This window comes from Rhinatrema bivittatum, chromosome 3 (assembly GCF_901001135.1).
Source record: "Rhinatrema bivittatum chromosome 3, aRhiBiv1.1, whole genome shotgun sequence".
NCBI classification, from domain to species: Eukaryota; Metazoa; Chordata; class Amphibia; order Gymnophiona; family Rhinatrematidae; genus Rhinatrema; species Rhinatrema bivittatum.
In genome coordinates, this window is record NC_042617.1 from 507754711 (window position 1) to 507776466 (window position 21756).

Below are 21756 nucleotides of genomic sequence, written 5' to 3' on the forward strand. Positions count from 1 at the left end.
GTCATGAAGTTCGGTATAGAAAAATGTTAAATAAATAAATAAATATTGACACTTTAAAGGACGAAGCCTCCCTTCCCGAAACACGAGCAATAATTTTATTTATTTAAAAACTCTTCTATCCCGTCGTTAAGTTAGATAACCATCACAACGGTTTACAAAAAGGCACTATAAAGAAAATTATAAGTGGTATAAATTACAAATTAAACATGTGCCATCATAGTACGGTAACATTATTTTAATACGATAAACTATGTGTTTAAGTTAAGCCTATATGTTGGTTAGGAAACTAAGCGGTTCAAATCTAACATTAATATGTATTTGTAGGTTAAAAATAACAACTGCTTGCTTGGTGTGTCTTTATCCGTCAACTGTTTTTCTCCTTCTCTTTGTCTTTATAAAAAGCTTGTTTAAAGAGCCAGGTTTTCAGGTTAGTTTTGAATATTTTCAAATTTCTCTGCAGCCTTATTTCGAGTGGCATGGTGTTCCATAGCACAGGACCAGCCAGTGACAGTGCTCTTTCCCTTACTTGAGTGAGGCGTGCTGATTTAACTGAGGGGACAGTTAGTAGAGCCTTATTAGCAGATCTCAGGTTTCTGTGCGGGACATGTACGCGCAGTGCTGTGAGAACTCATGCTCAAACCCTAAGACACTCGACCACTGCTCCTGCTCGACAAATATTAACACTTCTGGGGCATATGACGGCATCTATCTATGTAGTTCCCCACACACGTCTCCACATGTGGCGTCTCCAGTGGGGTTTGAAGATTCAATGGAATCAGTGGAATCTATTCTCCGACCACCTCTGCCCCTGTCTCTATCATGCTCAGCATGAAACAGGTCTTGGACTGGTGGCTGACACCAACAGCTCTAACAGTGGGAGCCCCACTGCAGCCTCCAGTTCATTATATCATACTCACCACAGATGCCTCAACAAAAGGATGGGGTGCTCATCTAACTCACCTTCAAACTCAAGGCCTCTGGTACACCTGGGAGAGTGCACAGCAAATAAATCTCCTAAAGCTATGGGCAATATGGAACGCTCTGCGAGACTTCCAACTCGCATTACAAGGAAAGACAGTCATGATCCACATGGACAATCAGGTGACCATGTTCTATATAAACAAAGAAGGAGGGTCTGGTTCTTGGTCCCTATGCAAGGAAGCAGTGACAATCTTGGAATGGGCAGCCAAGAATTCTATTGCCCTACAAGCAACCTACCTACCTGGCATAAACAACACCAGAGCAGACAAGCTAAGCAGAATTTTTCATCCCCATGAATGGGAACTTCATCAAAAAGTAGCAATAAAGCTCTTCCACACCTGGGGCTGGCCATGCATCAACCTCTTCACCACGGAATGCAACTGCAAAGTTCAGACCTTCTGCTCGATATATCCAAGCGCCCGGAGGCTAACGCAGGTTTTATTCCTCATAGACTGGTCAGACGGCCTACTATATGCCTTTCCACCGATACCATTGTTTTCTCACATGGTGCAGAAATGCATCATGGACAATGCGGATCTCATTCTGATAGCTTCAGCATGGCCCAGACAACCATAGTACGCATACCTAGTTCATCTATTAGTAGACACTCCAATTCCACTGGGAAGCAGCCCTAGCCTACTGACCCAAGAAGGGAGATCCCTTCTACATCCACTTCATTCCTCTCTGAGCCTCACAGCGTGGAGATTGAAAGGCTGTTATTTCAAAATCTAAACCTTCCGCCTCACCTGGAAAATATACTAATCTCCTCCAGGAAGCCTTCCACCAGATTAAATTACAGAAGAAAATGGTTGTGCTATGCCTCTTGGTGTTCAGACAGGAACATGAACCCATTCACCTGCCCTCCAAACGAACTACTCGCTTTTCTTCATCGCCTATATCAGAAAGGACTAGCTACCGCCTTGCTCAGAGTCTACCTGAGTGCAATAGCAGCATACCATTCTCAACACAAGGACATACCAATTTCTACTCACCCTCTCATCTCCAGATTTATGAAGGTTATCTTACGTCTGCGCCCACCAATACGTAAACCCCCCCTTATTTATTATTTATTTAAGTCTTTTCTATAGCGTCGTTAAGTAGCTTCCGTCACAACGGTTTACAGTAGGCACATAAATATAGTTATGCTGAGACATTAATTTACACAAGTGCCGTATCGTTTTGGTACATAGTTTTTTAAAATAACATAATTGAAATGTGATATAATATTGTTTGGAGTGTTTTTATTTTTTCGGAATTAAAGTAATACTAACTTATAAGTGTCACTTTATCTTATAGAAATGGGTGATAAAATAAAGTAATATAGAATAAAATACAGCTCCACACGTATTGATTGTGGTGGTGTGTGTTTGATTTTTCATTTGTTGCTACCTCGCACTTCCCCGGTTTCACTACTCTCCCCCTCTTTTTTGATACGCTTGCTTAAATAGCCAGGTTTTTAAGTGTTTTCGAAAAGATTTATTGTCACTTTGTAACCTTAACTCTAAAGGCATGGTGTTCCACAGAATGGGTCCTGCCAGAGACAAAGCTCTCTCTCTTACTTGGGTGAGTCTTACTGTTTTTATTGATGGAACTGTAAGGAGTGCTTTGTTAGCTGATCTTAGATTTCTGTTTGGTATGTGAACGCGGAGGGCAGTGTTAAGCCAATCTGCATTTTCGTTGTGTATTAATTTATGTATGGTGCAGAGTGTTTTGTATTGAATTCTTTGTTCGACTAGTAGCCAGTGTAACTCGGCTAGGGTTTCTGTGATGTGGTCTTTTTTACTTTTTCCGGTCAGAATTCTTGCTGCGGTGTTTTGTAGAATTTGTAGTGGTCTGAGTGATGTGTATGGTAGACCTAGTAGTAAGGCATTACAGTAGTCGGTGCTCGCAAAGATCAGTGCTTGTAGTACTGTACGAAAGTTTTTAGTTGTTAGTAGTGGTTTGAGTCGTCTGAGTACCATGAGTTTGGCATATCCTTCTCTCACTTTTAAGGATATATGTTGTTTTAGGCTTAATTCTGAGTCTATTATAACGCCTAGGTTCCGTATTTTTTCTGCTAGTTCTATTTTTTGATTGTTTTTGAGTGTGATTGTATTTTGAATGATTTCATTCTTTTTGCGTTCTAAGTGTAGGAACTCTGTTTTTTCAATGTTGATTACTAGCTCCATTTGGTTTAGTAGTTGTTTTATGATATCAAGGTACATATTGGCTAAGTTTAGTGTTTTTTTCCAGAGTTTCATCTATAGGTAGTATTAGCTGAATATCGTCAGCGTATATATAGTGTGTTATGCCTAGACCGGCTAGTAGGTGGCACAATGGTAATAGGTAGATGTTAAAAAAAGTAGCAGATAGAGCTGACCCCAGTGAGACCCCTGTTTGTAGGTGTATTTTCTCTGACATTACGTCTTTGATTTGAACTTGGAAATATCTGTTGGTTAGATAAGATCTAAACCATTTGATAGTTGTGTTACTTAACCCTATTTAGTCTATTTAAAAGAATTTCGTGATTTACAGTATCAAATGCTGCTGAGAGGTCCAGCATCACTAAGATATAATGTTTGCCGTTGTCGAATCCTCTCATGATGTTGTCTGTTAGTGCTAGCAGGAGTGTTTCTGTGCTATAGTGTTTTCTAAAGCCATGCTGTGATGGATACAAGATGTTATTATTATCGAAGTGTCCCGCTAGTTGCTTTTGTATAGTTTTTTCAATTAGTTTTGCAATTAGGGGTAGGTTTGATACTGGTCTGTAATTGCTCAGGTTAAATGTGTCGCTGTTTTTCTTCTTTAGAATTGGCTTTACAATTGCCCCTTTTAGACTTTCTGGCATGATTCCTTCCTCTAATGATAGGTTCACTATCTTTGTTAATGTTGGTGAAACTGTGTTGGCTATTTTCTTTATTTCAGTGGTTGGTATTGTGTCGAATGCGTGCGGGGCTGGGTTTAGTTTTTTTAACATCGATTTGATTTCCATTTCAGAAACCATCTCGAATGTTGTCCATTGTTCTACATCTTTTTTATTCATTTTGATTTCTTGTTTTGTTGTAGTAGGAATTTTTGTTTTTAAGTTTTTTATTTTGTCGTTGAAAAAGGTGGCTATCTCATTGCATCTTTTTACTGGTAGGTTTTGTGGAGGGTTAGATTTGTCATTAGTGACATCCCTTACCATGGGATTTAAACATTATACTGGAGCAACTTATGCTACCACCCTTTGAACATCTGGATACCTGCCACCCCAGATACCTGGCTTGGAAGGTACTTTTTCTGATAGCGCTTACATCAGCACGACATGTTGGCGAACTTCAAGCACTAGTCTACTACTCCCTGTATCTAGTGTTCTACCACGATAAAGTCACGTTGCGACCGCATCCGAACTTCCTACCCAAGGTTGTTTTATCTTTTCACCTTAATCAGTTGATAACTCTTCCAACCTATTACCCCAAGCCTCATACCAATGAGGCCAAGCATAAACTACACACGCTAGATTGCAAATTAACTCTGCACATCAAGAAAATCACTTTAATCTATATACACTTCTATTTCTCCTCCACCTCCAACTACCTTCTCTGTGCTTTCCAAATTGCTGCACTGTATACTTGGAATAGACATCCTGAGTTAGTGTGTTATGCTCCCTCTCTGACTTTATTCAATTCCAGTCTAAACCCACCTTTTTGAGATTGTGTTTGTCTTAACACCTGATTCTCCTGATCATAGCCTGATTTTAACCATTTTTTAATAAATGGTATTCTCAAAGTCTCTGCCCTGCATTTTTGTCTTGACTAGATTGTAAGCTTTTTGGAATATGGACTCTCTTATGTGCATTTGGACAGCATTGCATGTGTCTAGCAGCACTATAGAAATAAGTAGTAGTAGTAGTAATGATTTGGTGCCAAGAAGGAAGGCGAGAACTAGGAGAGAGAACCAAATGAATGTAGAGTTAATGGTGTTCTCCTGTTAACCTCCTTCCCCCATCAGATATAGAGATTACATTCTGCCCACTATTCAGTTCAGACATTTCTTGACCACTTTACAATTAAAGTTTCAATTTTATGATGTGCGGTCAGTATGTTGACCTCAACAGGAAGTGGAGAGGTCTGTCATGAAGCAAGCAATCACTGTCCTCTCACTTTCCCTGGAGTGCCTATCATCATTGCCTGGCTCTGTGGTCTTTATGCTGCTGTGGGCTTGATGCTGCAGTGGCATGGCTCCACTTTGATCCCTCCTCCCCCCTCACTCACTCTCCCTGAATCAATGACAGATGGGTACTTTCATAAGCGCTCTTGTCTTCAATCACCATGGTCCAGCACTTTCAAATTTGCTGTCACTGCGTTCAGCATTCTTTGCCAATCCCAAAACATCTTATTGTGGTGATTAGAGCTTGAGGGGTGGAGAGAGAGAACCCTGCCTCTGCCACTGCAGATTGAAATGACTCCCACTGCTGCCAGGTTCCCTCATGTCTTCCTCCCCATTAGACTAACTTTAGCTTGTATTATGTGTGGTCCCAGATAGGACCTCTTAAAAAAAAAAAAAAAAAAAAAAAAAGGGCAGCATTCCCAACTTTAAAGTAAAAAAAAGAGAGCTCTTGGTTTAAATTTCTAGCTAATAACTATAATACCTTGTTTGAAAAATAGGAAATTGGGTGTTGGTGCTGGAACCAGACTCCTTTTTATGGCAAAATTGGTTTTGAATTATAATGTTTCGACTTACAATGAGGTTTTCAGGAACCAATTTAGTCATAAGTCTGAGGACTACTAGTAATAATACATAATAGTTTTTTTCTTTCATCTTAGGAGTTTGCCACCATTGTTACACAAAGATGAATTTGGTACAGGTTTAATTTTGTCACCTACGCCTACTAAATGTAAACATTGCTAAAGCTCCTCATACCTTAAAAAAATTGTCATAAAAAATGCTTCAAAACAGGCTCCTTTCTACTGAATTTGAAAATAAATATGGTGTGATACCAGGTAAATTGCTCTCTGGTGCCTCCTACAATAATGTGGAAAAGAACTGCTGAGCAATCAGCCTGCTTTGTCAGCTTTTACATGTATGTGCATTTTTCAGATCAGGAACAGTTTGCCATTTTGTGGTGAAGCACTTCAAATATAGGAAGACATCTATTAAACTGTGACTGTATTCTTTTTTAATCATTTTGCTATAGTGCAAGGGTGGCCAGTTCCAGTTCTCGAAAACCACATACAGGCCAGGTTTTCAGTATATCCACAATGAATATGCATGAGATAGGTTTGCATACACTGCCTTCACTGTATGCACATCTGCACACCATCACGCACATGAAGGAGCACAACAAAGGAGCCCCTTTTTCACTTCCTCGTTTGCTCTTTTGTGCGTGATAAGGGCCGATAGGGCAAGAGATCCTGCTCAACTGTCTCTGGATATTCCAAGAACTGTGAGTTGTACTATTCCAGTAATTACTGATCAGGGAGATATGGTGATCTTGCAAGTATCAAACAACACTGCATGCCTCGTCAGCAATCTTGTTTGATCGACATTGCACGTGCTGTTAAATCTACTGCTTCTGTTTTTGTTGATGTTCAAGCTATTAAGAGAAAATTTCAGATAGCTTTTGATTTAATTCAGGTGGAACAACCAGATTTTTTTGTGTCATCAAGAGCTGGTTACTTGCCTCGGATGTCACCATCCTTAATCAGATATGTCCAGCCAACTATACTTGTTTTTCTCAGCCTAGAAAAAAGGGCAGAGTTGGGGGTTTGTTGATTTATATATAAGGAAAGTTGGAATACCAAATTTGAGAATTTAAGCAGGGATTCACCATATGAAAATTTGGTCCTTTACACCACTGGTTTTTCCATTTCGCTTACATATTGTCCCCCTAAATTATTGCAGGCTAATATATTCCCTTTCTTTGAACAGCTACTTTTAGTCAAAGTGAATTTAAATAATATGATTATACTACGGAACTTTACCACTTAATTCTGTTCCTGTACCAAGCTATTGTACTCTATTCTTGGATATTCTCTCTTCCTTAGGATGGTCTCAGTTGATTCATTCCTCTTCTCGTCGGCATGGTCACTCGCTTGATCTTATTTTTGTTAATGATTCTTGTAGACGACTAGCTTAGATTCAATGTCTGTTCAAGAAGTTCCATGGTCAGATCATTCTTTAATTAAATTTTCTGTTGCTTGGCCCAGCGCTCCTAAGTTTCTAGATTGCTTAAATCTCAGGTATGTCATGGCCATATTGATCTCAGTTTATTGATGGTATGCAGTCCTCTCAAGTTTCTTTTCTGCCTGATAATATAGATGACTTGATCTCCTGGTGGATAGACTCAGCTACTTCGGTGCTTGATTCCATTTCTCCTTTAAGATTTTTCACTAGCACTAATAAGAAATCGCAGCCATGGCTTACCCCTGCTCTCATTCTTTTAAAGAAGTCTCTTAGAGTGTACATTCTTGGCAGAAGTCTCCATCGTCAAATGGTGCAGCCAATTTCAGACTCCTCTTAACTGAATATCGATTAAAAATTTTGGAGGCCAAAAATAATTTTTATTCTGTAAAGATCAGACAATAGGTTACAATCCTAAGGCTTTATTTCAACTAGCAAAGAATCTTACGTGTACTCCAAAAGTTCCATCACATCCTGCTGATGTGTCATCTTTAGAAGCTTTCTTGAAATATTTTTCCCCTCAAAATTGAAAAACTTGTTTTTGCTAATGTCTCTTTATGGGCCCTAATGCTCCATTCTGTTCGATCTGGAAATCTTTCTCTGATGTCTCCAGATGGAGGTGGGTAAGATAATATCTTCAATGAACAATGCTTTTTGTCCATCCAGCAATTGTTCGACTGCTCTTTTTAAGATTGCTAAAAATGTCATTACTCCTTCATTCACAAAGACTTGGAGCCGAAGTATGCGCTCCAAATTATCAATATCAATCACCAAAGGACTTGCAGAAAATTTGAAAGGTCCAAACTTAAAGGTCGTGCATGAAAAAACAATTTTTCTTTTATTTCCATTGAGCAATGGAGTTGCCGATTTAAATAAAATAAAAATTGTTTTTTGATGCACGACCTTTAAGTTTGGACCTTTCAAATTTTCTGCATCTCCTTTGGTGATTGATATTACTCCTTCATTGACATTTATTGTCAATAAATCCTTTCAATCAGGGTGTTTTCCCAACAGTCTGAAAAAAGCAGTGGTTAGACTACTTTTGAAGAAATCTGGGTTAGATTCCTCTGACTTGATCAATTATAGGCCAATCTCCTCTCTGCCTTTTGTTTCTAAAATCATTGAGAGTCATATATTGGATCCTTATCAGTTTGGCTTTAGTTGTTCAATGAGTACTGAAATTTATTGTCCTTAATTGATACTATCAGAAGGGGTTTGGATAGTGGGCATCAATTTCTGCTTGTCTCGTTGGATATTTCCTCAGCTTTCGTTACTATTGATCATGTTATTCTCCAATACCATTTTCAAGAATGTAGCATCTCAAGAAATGTGCTGAATTGGTTTTCAGCATATCTCAGTAATCTTTCATAAAAGGTGAAACTTGGGAATGACCTATCACAATGGTCTATTTTGAAGTCCAGTGTACCTCAGGGCTCTGTCTTAATGGCAGTTTTGTTTAATATCTGTTTAGCCCCAATTACTAAATTATTAGCAAGTATTTGTGATGGGTAAAATATTTATGCTAGTTATCTGCAATTCTTCATCTGATTGCGTCTCTCATGGAATGAAACTTTGGAACATCTTCATATTTGTATATCTTCTATCAAACAATGGCTACACTAGAATAAATTGTCACTGAACATATCTAAAACTGAATTTTTATAGATTCAGAGACCATACTCGACATTTCATCAGGAATCAATTGTGATTGATGATTTGCATTTCTCGATTAATGCCCCGATCAAAAGCTTGGGGGTTTGGATTGACTCTTCTCTTTCCTTTCATCCTCAAATCAAAGCCACAATTAAATCTGAGGTTTTTTTAAGTTACGTGTTCTTTCAATGATAAAAGATGTGCTCCATAACTGTGATTTGCGGACTGTTGTTCAAGCATCTATTTTTCCTCTAATTGATTATTGCAATGGTCTTCATGTGGCTCTTCCTTTAAATTCATTGCATCCTTTGCAGCTTTTGCTAAATTCTACTGCACACCTTTATTTCTGGAATCAAACGATATGAACATATCACTCCCGTTCTCGGTGATTTGCACTGGTTACCAATGCAGCATCAAATTGCTTACAGAATTAGGATGATTGCATTTAAGTTAATTCAAGTACTTGTCCATGGTCTAATGCACTCCTAAAATTATATGAACCCTCTCGACAATTGAGATCCTCTCAGTGGGGCTGCTTAATGTGCCCTCAGCCAGAGCTTCTAACTTCACAGTTACAAGAGAATCCGCTTTTTTGGTAGTAGTGCCTACTCTTTGGAATACTTTACCAGTTGAAATCAGAATGTCTAACTGCATTAAGAAGTGTTGATTCCTTTTGAAAAACTTTGTTAAAACAGGCTTTTGGATAAAAGTATTGATATTGGTCATCCTGCAAAAAACAATATGCAACGAATTATGACTTTTTCAAGTATGTAAATATATTTTTGATAAGTTTTGTTCTATATTTCCATGATATTATCTGTGAATGTTTTATTTTGTTCATTACTTAGGCTGTCAGTGTTAGGTGATAACTAAATTTTAATAAATGAAATGAAAAGAAGGAGGAATAAAACTGTTGCTCTTAAGAATTCATAAGAATCCTAAGAGCAGAACACAGATGCTGATAGGATGCTCTACTCAAGAACAGAAGGAACATATTGGGATGCTTTTCTTATTGTTGTCTTTCCATAGGCTATTACCTGCCCCCTTGAAAGATGCAGTGGAAGTGTCAACATGGAGAAAATGCTACAGCATGCAAGAAGTGAACTCTGCCCTTAGTAAAATCCAGCTCGTGGGGTATTCTCAGAAAATTGTGAGTAGCAGTATCAGCACTACACTTTTTCAGTTGAACCAAAAGTGTTTTGACTAAGGTTTTACTGCCATGAATATATTATGTAAATTCTCACTGCTAACAGTATTTGTAAGTCATTTTAATATGCTAAAGTATTGTTATACTGCTAAAAGTCATTTTGACAAATATGCAGATTTCTAGTAGCTGCATTGGTCTTAGAGAACCTGTTATCAGATGATCAGAGAACATTCATTTATAGATAAACCCCAAAGTCTCATCTTCACAAGGTGGAATTTTTCTATTTGGAAACATTGAAACAGTAGCCAAAACACATGAAAGCACAGTAGTCAGGGACAGCCTTAGGCCAGGGCAAATTAATTTTTTTTATTTATTTGTGTGCTTTTATATACCGAAGTTTGGACAAGTCTTCACTCCAGTTTACAGATATAACATTGGTAACAGATATAGATTGTGCTTTAACAGTAATATAACGTTTAGCATTGATAACATTTTCTTTTTAACATTTTAAGTGCTAATGGGCCCTGTGCTTGATGGAGGGGATGAGCCAGTAAAACTTATAGCAAATAAGACTTTAATTTTGTGTAATGAAATATCAGATATTTTTTATTTATTTATATTCTTTTATATACCGAAGTATAGCTGAGTGCCTTCACCCCGGTTTACAGTGAAACAACTTCATACAGAGAACGAGATATAAAACTTCATACAGATAACGAGTTATAAAACTTCATACAGTGAACGAGTTATAGGTTGAGGATAAATACAGATGATAATAAATATAACATCTCGGCAAGAGGCAGAGTAGAACAAGTTATCAGTAGGCAATATATAACTTAAATAAATAGAAAAGGCTTGTTACAGAAATCAAGAAGTGGGATAAATTAAGATTTGTTATATCAGTCTGTGAATGATTGTCTAAACAACCATGTTTTTAGTTCTTTTTTGAAGGTTTTGGGGTCTCTGATAGAGCTTAGGTGTCCTGGGATAGAGTTCCATATTATCGGTCCTGCTATCGAGAAGGCTCTATCTCTATCATTTGTTATATTCACTTAAATATTGTATTATCGATGGAAGGAATAAATTAATTTTGGTATCCATTAACCTATATGATAGTATTTTATTTTGACATCTGGAAATGCTGTCAGGTCATACAAAAGAACATAAGATATGTCATACTGGGTCAGACCAAGGGTCCATCAAGCACAGTATTATTTCCAACAGTAGCTAACCCAAGTCACAAGTACCTGACAAGTACCCAAACTTTAACTAGATCCCATGCTACTAATGCTGGCAACAAGCCATGGCTATTCCCTATTGATTAATAGTTTATGGACGTCTTCAGGAATTTATCCAAACCTTTTTTAAATCCAGCTACAGTAGCTGCCTTAAACACCTCCTCTAGCAACAAATTCCAGAGCTTACTTGTGAGTTGAATGAAAAAGAATTTTGTCCAATTTGTTTTAAATGTGCTACTTGCTAACTTATCCCTATCAATTAAAAAGCAGAATGAAAATACAAACAAAAAACAAACTTTGAAATGTTTGTATGCTAATGCCAGAAGTCTAAGAAGTAAGATGGGAAAATTAGAATGTATAGCAGTGAATGATGACATAGACTTAATTGGCATCTCAGAGACATGGTGGAAAGAGGATAACCAATGGGACAGTGCTATACCGGGGTATAAATTATATCGCAATGACAGAGAGGAGCAGTCGGGAGGAGGTGTGGCGCTTTATGTCCGGGAAGGCATAGAGTCCAACAGGATAAACATCCTGCATGAGACTAAATACAAAATTGAATCTTTATGGGTAGAAATCCCTTGTGTGTCGGGGAAGACTATAGTGATAGGGGTATACTACCGTCCACCTGGTCAAGATGGTGAGACGGACAGTGAAATGCTAAGAGAAATTAGGGAAGCTAACCAAATTGGTAGTGCAGTAATAATGGGAGACTTCAATTACCCCAATATTGACTGGGTAAATGTATCATCGGGACATGCTAGAGAGATAACCTTCCTGGATGGAATAAATGATAGCTTTATGGAGCAATTGGTTCAGGAACCGACAAGAGAGGGAGCAAGTTTAGATCTAATTCTCAGTGGAGCACAGGACTTGGTGAGAGAGGTAACGGTGGTGGGGCCGCTTGGCAATAGTGATCATAATATCAAATTTGTTTTAATGACTGGAAGAGGAACAGTGTGAAAATCCAAGGCTCTCGTGCTAAACTTTCAAAAGGGAAACTTTGATAAAATGAGAAAAACTGAAAGGAGCAGCTACAAAAGTAAAAAATGTCCAAGAGGCGTGGTCATTGTTAAAAAATACCATTCTAGAAGCACAGTCCAGATGTATTCCACACATTAAGAAAGGTGGAAAGAAGGCAAAACGATTACCAGCATGGTTAAAAGGGGAGGTGAAAGAAGCTATTTTAGCCAAAAGATCTTCATTCAAAAATTGGAAGAAGGATCCAACAGAAGAAAATAGGATAAAGCATAAACATTGGCAAGTTAAATGTAAGACATTGATAAGACAGGCTAAGAGAGAATTTGAAAAGAAGTTGGCTGTAGAGGCAAAAAATCACAGTAAAAACTTTAAAAAATATATCTGAAGCAGAAAGCCTGTGAGGGAGTCAGTTGGACCGTTAGATGATCGAGGGGTTAAAGGGGCACTTAGAGAAGATAAGGCCATCACGGAAAGATTAAATGATTTCTTTGCTTCGGTGTTTACTGAAGAGGATGGTGGGGAGGTACCCATAGTGGAGAAGGTTTTCATGGGTAATGATTCAGATGGACTGAATCAAATCACGGTGAACCTAGAAGATGTGGTAGGCCTGATTAACAAACTGAAGAGTAGTAAATCACCCGGACCGGATGGTATACACCCCAGAGTTCTGAAGGAACTAAAAAATGAAATTTCAGACCTATTAGTAAAAATTTGTAACTTATCATTAAAATCATCCATTGTACCTGAAGACTGGAGGATAGCAAATGTAACCCCAATATTTAAAAAAGGCTCCAGGGGTGATCCAGGAAACTACAGACCGGTTAGCCTGACTTCAGTGCCAGGAAAAATAGTGGAAAGTATTCTAAACATCAAAATCACAGAACATATAGAAAGACATGGTTTAATGGAACAAAGTCAGCATGGCTTTACCCAGGGCCTGGGGCATGAGGGTACTCCTGTGGAGCATGTGGCTGGACAGCCTGAGGTTCAGTTTGCAATTGAACAAAGGCGTGAATCCCCTTGAAGAACTCCACCCATGAGATCGACGCTGGGTCATATCTGAGGGGCGCTGGTTCCTTCGGGGTCCCCGTCTGTGGGTAGGTCCCCCTGGCTAGGTCCGGGTTACCCCCTGAGGAGCTAGAACTCGGCCCTGGGTGGGACTGGCCCTGGACTGGGTCTCCCAGGTCCTCTTCGTACTGCATGCACAGGGTGTCGGCCTCCTCGCTTTGTGCGGCTCTGATGTGGCATGCTGGGCAGAGGCCTTGATCCTTTATCCCTGTTTCTGGAGGTGCCATGGCTGTCGGCGCGTAAACTCTTATGTGCTCCGGTGCGCTTAAGATGAGCATGTAGTTGTGCGCGCAGCTGTGCATTCAGCCGTAGATACGCGCCCGGCTCTGTGCGCGCAACTTATGCGCGTGTAAGTTTATGCGCACAAGTGCTTTGTGCGCCTAGCTCGATTGTGCGCTCTCGAACGGCGAACGGTGCAGTGAATAGGGCCAAGATGGCAACGGCGAGCACGCATGCAATATGGCGACCCCCCCTCAGAGGGTCTCCACGTGGGTAGACCCTTGGAAATAGCCGGGGCCTGGCCCTGCTGGGGCGGATCAACCCGGTGGCACTGGTCCCTGCTGGTGACCTGTGCTCCTCCTCGATCCTCGGAGACCGGATTCAAGCAGAAGATTTCTTCCTTACCTTGTCTTCGGCGCTTCCCGGTTTCGTCCTGGGCAGTCTCCGGCTGCGGGGGGAGAGGGCAAATACCTTCACTGCCGCGCTCGAGGGTGCACCCACTGCCTCTCAGCCGTGCCCGAGGATTGGGGGCTAGGTCCTCGCCGCGATTCGGCCGCCGGACCGAGGCTTACCTCCAAGGGACCACGGAAATCACCTCGGGAATCTCAACTGGGGGAGGGACCCGAGGGTATCACCGCAGGAGGGGGGGGCTCGTCTTCAGGTAGGTTTCTTCTTTAAATTTGGATTTTCTTCTTTGAATTTGGTTCTAACGCTGAGAGAGTGTGCAGATAGTCCCTAACTGCTATGGAGATGGAAAATACTGAAGAGCTGCACTTCCTGCAGGGGTATATGTACTAGGGGCTGATGTCAGATTGAAATCTGATCCGTCTCCAACTGCTAACAGGAGTACACTATACCAATTGGTCCTGAGTCCAACTGCTACACGCTAGGAAACCCATGCTGTAGATTCTATATTAAGAGTTACCAGCCAGGAAATAGATCTGAGCGTCATAGTTGATATTACATTGAAATTGTCGGCTCAATGTGCTTTGGTGGTCAAACAAGCAAACAAAATATTAGGAATTATTAGGAAGGGAATGGCAAATAAAACTGAAGATGTCATAATGCCTCTATCACTCCATGGTGAGACCGCACCTTGAATACTGTATGCAATTCTGTTCTCCGCAGTTCAAAAAAGATATAGTTACACTGGAGAACATACAGAGAAGGGCAACCAAAATGATAAATGGCATGGAACAGCTCCATTATGAGGAAAGGCAAAAGAGGTTAGGGTAGTTCAGCTTGGAGAAGAGATGACTGAGGGAGGATATGATGGAAGTCTACAAAATCATGAAAGGACTTAAACGGGTAAATGTGAATTGGTTAATTACTCTTTTGGATAGTATAAGGAATGGGGGGGAGGGGGGGACTCCATAAGAACATAAGAAAATGCCATACTGGGTCAGACCAAGGGTCCCTCAAGCCCAGCATCCTGTTTCTAACAGTGGCCAATCCAGGCCATAAGAACCTGGCAAGTACCCAAAAACTAAGTTTATTCCATGTTACCATTGCTAATGGTAGTGGCTATTCTCTAAGTGAACTTAATAGCAGGTAATGGACTTCTCCTCCAAGAACTTATCCAATTCTTTTTTAAACACAGCTATACTAACTGCACTAACCACGTCCTCTGGCAACAAATTCCAGAGTTTAATTGTGCATTGAGTAAAAAAGAACTTTCTCCGATTAGTTTTAAATGTACCCCATGCTAACTTCATGGAGTGCCCCCTAGTCTTTCTACTATCCGAAAGAGTAAATAACCAATTCACATCTACCCGTTCTAGACCTCTCATGATTTTAAACACCTCTATCATATCCCCCCTCAGTCGTCTCTTCTCCAAGCTGAAAAGTCCTAACCTCTTTAGTCTTTCCTCATAGGGGAGTTGTTCCATTCCTCTTATCATTTTGGTAGCCCTTCTCTGTACCTTCTCCATCACAATTATATCTTTTTTGAGATGCGGCAACCAGAATTGTACACAGTATTCAAGGTGAGGTCTCACCATGGAGCGATACAGAGGCATTATGACATTTTCCATTTTATTCACCATTCCCTTTCTAATAATTCCCAACATTCTGTTTGCTTTTTTGACTGCCGCAGCACACTGAACCGACGATTTCAATGTGTTATCCACTATGTCACCTAGATCTCTTTCTTGAGTTGTAGCACCTAATATGGAACCCAACATTGTGTAATTATAGCATGGGTTATTTTTCCCTATATGCATCACCTTGCACTTATCCACATTAATTTTCATCTGCCATTTGGATGCCCAATTTTCCAGTCTCACAAGGTCTTCCTGTAATTCATCACAATCTGCCTGTGATTTAACTACTCTGAACAATTTTGTGTCATCTGCAAATTTGATTATCTCACTCGTCGTATTTGATCATTTATAAATATATTGAAAAGTAAGGGTCCCAATTCAGATCGCTGAGGCACTCCACTGTCCACTCCCTTCCACTGAGAAAATTGCCCATTTAATCCTATTCTCTGTTTCCTGTCTTTTAGCCAGTTTGCAATCCACGAAAGGACATTGCCACCTATCCCATGACTTTTTACTTTTCCTAGAAGCCTCTCATGAGGAACTTGTCAAATGCCTTCTGAAAATCCAAGTATACTATATCTACCGGTTCACCTTTATCCACATGTTTATTAACTCCTTCAAAAAAGTGAAGCAGATTTGTGAGGCAAGACTTGCCCTGGGTAAAGCCATGCTGACTTTGTTCCATTAAACCATGTCTTTCTATATGTTCTGTGATTTTGATGTTTAGAACACTTTCCACTGAAGTCAGGCTAACCGGTCTGTAGTTTCTCGAATCGCCCCTGGAGCCCTTTTTAAATATTGGGGTTACATTTGCTATCCTCCAGTCTTCAGGTACAATGGATGATTTTAATGATAAGTTACAAATTTTTACTAATAGGTCTGAAATTTCATTTTTTAGTTCCTTCAGAACTCTGGGGTGTATACCATCCGGTCCGGGTGATTTACTACTCTTCAATTTGTTAATCAGACCTACCACATCTTCTAGGTTCACCGTGATTTGATTCAGTCCATCTGAATCATTACCCATGAAAACCTTCTCCATTACGGGTACCTCCCCAACATCCTCTTCAGTAAACACTGAACCAAAGAAATCATTTAATCTTTCCGCGATGGCCTTATCTTCTCTAAGTGCCCCTTTAACCCCTCGATCATCTAACGGTCCAACTGACTCCCTCACAGGCTTTCTGATTCGGATATATTTAAAAAACCTAAACCGAACCCCCTGCTGGAGGGTCTCCGACAGACTTCTCGCCATTTCCCTCTGTTACAAGCAGCACAGCAGCTGATTGACCTGGAATGGAATGCTCCGGAGTCCACATTCAAGGGGGGACAAGCTTTGGCAGCCCTGTACCCCCTGTACCCGGCAACCAAAGATCTTCTTGCATGCCCAAGAGTTGATGCCATGGTCTGCGCGGTCTCCAAGCGCACTACCATCCGGTGGAGGGAGGAGCTGCGCTCAAGGATGCACATGACCGGTGGCTGGAGTCCATCCTCAAACAGTCATTTGACGTAGCCGCTATGTCTCTACAAATTGCGGCCTGCTGCACCGTGGTGACACGTGCCTGCTTATCACAAACCAGGAACAACACCCCGGGAGAAGACATAGGACCAGCAGTATCATTCCTTGTGGACGCTGCCTCCGACCTAATGCGCACCGCTGCCAGAGGAGTGTGCTCTGCGGTGGCGGCCAGGAAGCAACTCTGGCTCCGAAGCTGGTCAGCCGATGCATCTTCCAAAACACGTCTCACGAGGATGCCCTTCAAAGGATCCCTCCTGTTCGGCAGCGAACTAGAGAAACTGGCCGACAAATGGGGTGAGTTCTCATTGCCGCTCCTACCGGAGGATAAGACGAAGAGAAACCAGCGACCCTTCCCCAGATCCTCCAGGGGCAGAGGTTCACAGCGCTTCAATCCTTACAGGAGCAACTATCAAGCCCCCCGCCCTACGGACAGGAACCAGTCCTTTCAGACCAAGCACATCAAGAGAAGAACCAGCTCGGGTACAGGCCCCAGCCGCACCCCACGATGAGATTCAGCAGACCCATCCAAGGGAAGAAGCCATAGGGGGCAGACTAGCCCTATTCTACCACAGATGGGTAGAGGTAACTTCGGACAAGTGGGTCCTAGCTATCATTCGGGAGGGGTACTACCTGGATTTTCTACGAATCCCTCCGGACAAGTTCGTGGAGTCCCCCTGCCACGACCTCTCCAAGAGGGCGGCAGTGGAAGCTACACTGTCCAGGCTACTGGCTCTCGAGGCCATAACCTCAGTGCCTCCACAAGAAATAAATACTGGGCATTATTCCATTTATTTTATCGTCCCCAAGAAAGAGGGAACATTCAGGCCCATCCTGGACCTCAAATCAGTCAACCGCACCTGAGGATTCCCCGCTTCCGCATGGAAACCCTTCGATCCGTAATAAGGCGATACAACCGGGAGAGTTTCTCACATCCCTGGATCTTTCGGAGGCCTACCTACACATCCCAATTCATCAGGAACACCAGCATTACCTACACTTCAAAGTCCTGAACATTCACTACCAGTTCCGGGCACTACCCTTTGGGTTAGCCACAGCCATACCCTTGGACGTTCACCAAGGTAATAGTAGTGGTGGCGGCAACACTGAGGAAGGAAGCAATCTTCGTTCACCCTTACCTGGATGACTGGCTGATCAGGGCAAAGTCACCGGAGGAAAGCCGCCAAGCAACCAGCAGAGTCATAACGCTACTGGAGAGCCTAGGATGGGTGGTGAACACAAACAAAAGCTCCCTACAGCCCTCACAGTCGCTAGAATACCTAGGAGTCCGATTCGACACCAAAGAGGACAAGGTCAGCCTGACCCCCACAAGGAGATCAAAATTGTGGAACTGGCTGCAAACCTTGCTGAACGATCCTTGTCCCACAGCATGGGATTACCTGCAAGTCCTCGAGCTGATGGCATCCACCCTGGAAGTTGTGCCATGGGTGCGAGCCTACATGAGACCCTTACAGCGCTCCCTCCTATCACGGTGGAGCCCACGGTCCCAGAACTACACCGTACGTCTATTACTCCCAGGCAGAGTTCGGACCCAACTATGGTGGTGGCTGCAGGCCAGCCACATGAGCCGGGGATCAAGACTATCCGCCCCAACCTGGACCCTACTCACCACAGATGCCAGTCTACGAGGATGGGGAGCACACTGTGAGGAGTTAACCACCCAAGGGCAGTGGAACGCAGAAGAGGCGGGATGGAACATCAACCGCCTAGAAACGCGGGCAGTCAGACTAGCCTGTCTGCAGTTCGCTCACAGACTCCGAAACAAAGCGGTCAGAGTAATATCTGACAACGCCACGACAGTGGCCTACATCAACCGGCAGGGGGAAACCAGGAGCCAACAGGTGTCACTAGAAATAGACCCCCTGATGGCGTGAGTGGAAGGAAACCTCCAGGAGATCTCCGCCGTCCACATCGCCGGGAAAGACAACATCACGGCAGACTTCCTCAGCAGGGAAAGTCTAGACCCAGGAGAATGGAGGCTGTCATCCGCAGCCTTCCAATTGATAGTGAATCGGTGGGGGACATCAGACATGGACCTTCTGGCAAACAGATCCAACGCCCAAGTATCCAGATACTTCAGCCGCAGGCGGGAACCGCAGTCCCAAGAGATTGATGCCCTGGTACAGACCTGGCCACAGGTCCTACTATACGCCTTCCTGCCGTGGCCCCTATTGGACGCGATCATTCACAAGATACAACTACACAAGGGACTAGTTCCGGTGGCTCCGGATTGGCCAAGAAGACCCTGGTACGCAGACATGAGAAGACTGCTGGCAGGGAACCCTCTACCCCTGCCCCCACACAAGGACCTGCTACAACAAGGTCCGATCCTCCACGAGGACCCAGCTCAATTCTCTCTTACGGTCTGGCCATTGAGAGGGCCCACCTGAGAAAGAGCGGATACTTGGGGGCGGTAATCGACACTCTCCTCTGAGCATGCAAGTTCTCCACATCGTTAACGTACATAAGGATCTGGAGAGTATTTGAAGCCTAGTGCGAAGACCACAACATCAAGCCACGCTCATTTAAAGTTCCCGTGATCCTGGAATTCTTACAGAATGGACTACAGAAGGGTCTGTCCCTCAACTCCATCAAGGTAGAAGTGGCCGCATTGTCATGCTATGGCTCCAAGAGCGAGGGCGGCAGCATAGCTTCTCACCCGGACGTGTCACGCTTCCTGAAAAGAGTCAAACACATTCGCCCACCACTAAAGTGGCTGGTACCTCTGTGGAATCTCAATCTCGTTTTGGACTTCCTAGCGGGAACCGCCTTCAGACCCCTTCGCCTGTTAACCTTAAGGACAGTGTTCTTGCTGGCAGTGTGTTCAGCCCACCGCATCTCGGAACTACAAGCACTATCCTGCCATGAGCCGTTCCTCATGCTCACCCCGGGGTCCATCCAACTATGCACGGTTCCCTCCTTCTTCCCCAAAGTGGTCTCACACTTCCACCTCAACCAGACCATCTCGCTACCAACGACGGATGGCTTGAAGAATTCGGAAGAAGCCCGTAGTCTATGTCACCTCAACATCGGCAGACTCCTATCCAGATACCTGGAAATGTCGGAACCCGTACGAAGAACGGACCACCTTTTCGTTCTTCACAGCGGAAAGAGACAAGGGGAAGCGGCCTTGCGGGCCACCATCGCCCGCTGGATCGAGGAAGTCATCAAGGCGGCCTATGTAGAAGCTGGCAAGCCACCACCTCTACAGGTCAAGGCCCATTCTACCAGAGCCCAGGCAGTATCCTGGGCAGAAACTAGAATGCTGTCACCTGCCGAGATCTGCAGGGCGGCTACATGGTCCTCCATCCATACTTTCTCCAGATTCTACCGTCTGGACGTTCAGGCTCGGGAGGACACTGCATTTGCAAGGGCAATACTAAGTGGGTCACGGGCAGCCTCCCACCTGGCTCGGGAGTAGCTTTTATACATCCCATTGGTCCTGAGTCCATCTGCTACACGCTAGGAAATGGAGAAATTACTTACCTGATAATTTCGTTTTCCTTAGTGTAGACAGATGGACTCAGCATCCCACCCTTGGCTGCCATTACGCATGGTCTTCAGATAATTCAAGGGTAAGCCGTGTTTTCATTTACCTAGGGCATCCACCCTGCCGGGTATCGACGCTTTCTGGTTGAGTACACTGGCGGGTCTCCAGCTATAGTCAATCAACCAGTTCAAGTTAATCAAGTTTGAACGTTTAACCAAGTTATGGAGTTATTCAAGTTAACCAAATTATTAAGTTAATCAGTCAGTCACACATATATCCACAATGCTTTTCGAGGAGAATACTGAAGAGCTGCACTTCCTGCAGGGGTATACCGTATTTTCCGGCGTATAAGACGAGTTTTTAACCCCAGAAAATCTTTTCAAAAGTTGGGGGTCGTCTTATACGCCGGATGTAGTCTTAAAGGGCGAATATTTGCTGGTGTATAGGATGGTGTAAAGCTCGCTGCGTAGGGCAACGGGAGCCATTTGTGGAGCGCTGACCTCTGTGCTGCGAGGACGGAGCAAGCAGCTTCAAATCTTCTCACCGCCACCCCTCCTTGTTGCGTTCTGCTCTGCAAGGGAAGGCAGCGTGCCTTCACTCGAGTCACTCCCTCCCCCCTACCGGACGCTGTAAAAAAGTTAAAAAAAGTTCATTCTCCGCTCCCTCGCTCCCCGATTGGCCGGTGCTGGGCAAAAGGGGCTTGCAAGGGAAGGCAGCGTGCCTTCGCTCAAGTCACTCCCTCCCCCCACCAGACGCTGTAAAAAAGTAAAAAAAGTTTATTCTCCGCTCCCTCGCTCCCCGATTGGCTGGTGCTGGGCAAAAGGGGCTTGCCGAAGCAAGCCCCTTTTGCCCAGTACCGGCCAATCGGGCAGCGTGCCTTCGCTCGAGTCACACTCTCCCCCACCGGACGCTCGCTGCCTAGGGCGACGGGAACCATTTGTGGAGCGCTGACCTCTGTGCTGCGAGGACGGAGCAAGCAGCTTCAGATCATCTCACCGCCACCCCTCCTTGTTTCGTTCTGCTCTGCAAGGGAAGGTAGCGTGCCTTCGCTCGAGTCACTCCCTCCCCCCACCGGACACTAAAAAAATTCATTCTGGCCGGTGCTGGGCAAAAGGGGCTTGCTTCGGCAAGCCCCTTTTGCCCAGCACCGGCCAATCGGGCAGCGCGCCTTCGCTCCTCGAGTCACTCCCTCCTGCTGTGAATGTTGGAATGCGTTGGAAGAGGGGTAGTCTTATACTGCGAGTATATTCCAA

At 43.2% G+C, this 21756-nt stretch overlaps 1 protein-coding gene across 4 annotated transcripts in view; it reads left to right on the forward strand.

The window, feature by feature from the left end:
• INTS9 (integrator complex subunit 9) overlaps positions 1 to 21756 on the forward strand; it is a 423090-nt gene that overhangs the window by 150689 nt on the left and 250645 nt on the right. For all 4 annotated transcript variants that reach the window (XM_029596158.1, XM_029596159.1, XM_029596160.1 and 1 more), the window contains one exon: positions 9808 to 9928. In XM_029596158.1, the coding sequence (XP_029452018.1) occupies positions 9808 to 9928 (121 nt within the window). The remainder of the gene's footprint in view (positions 1 to 9807; positions 9929 to 21756) is intronic.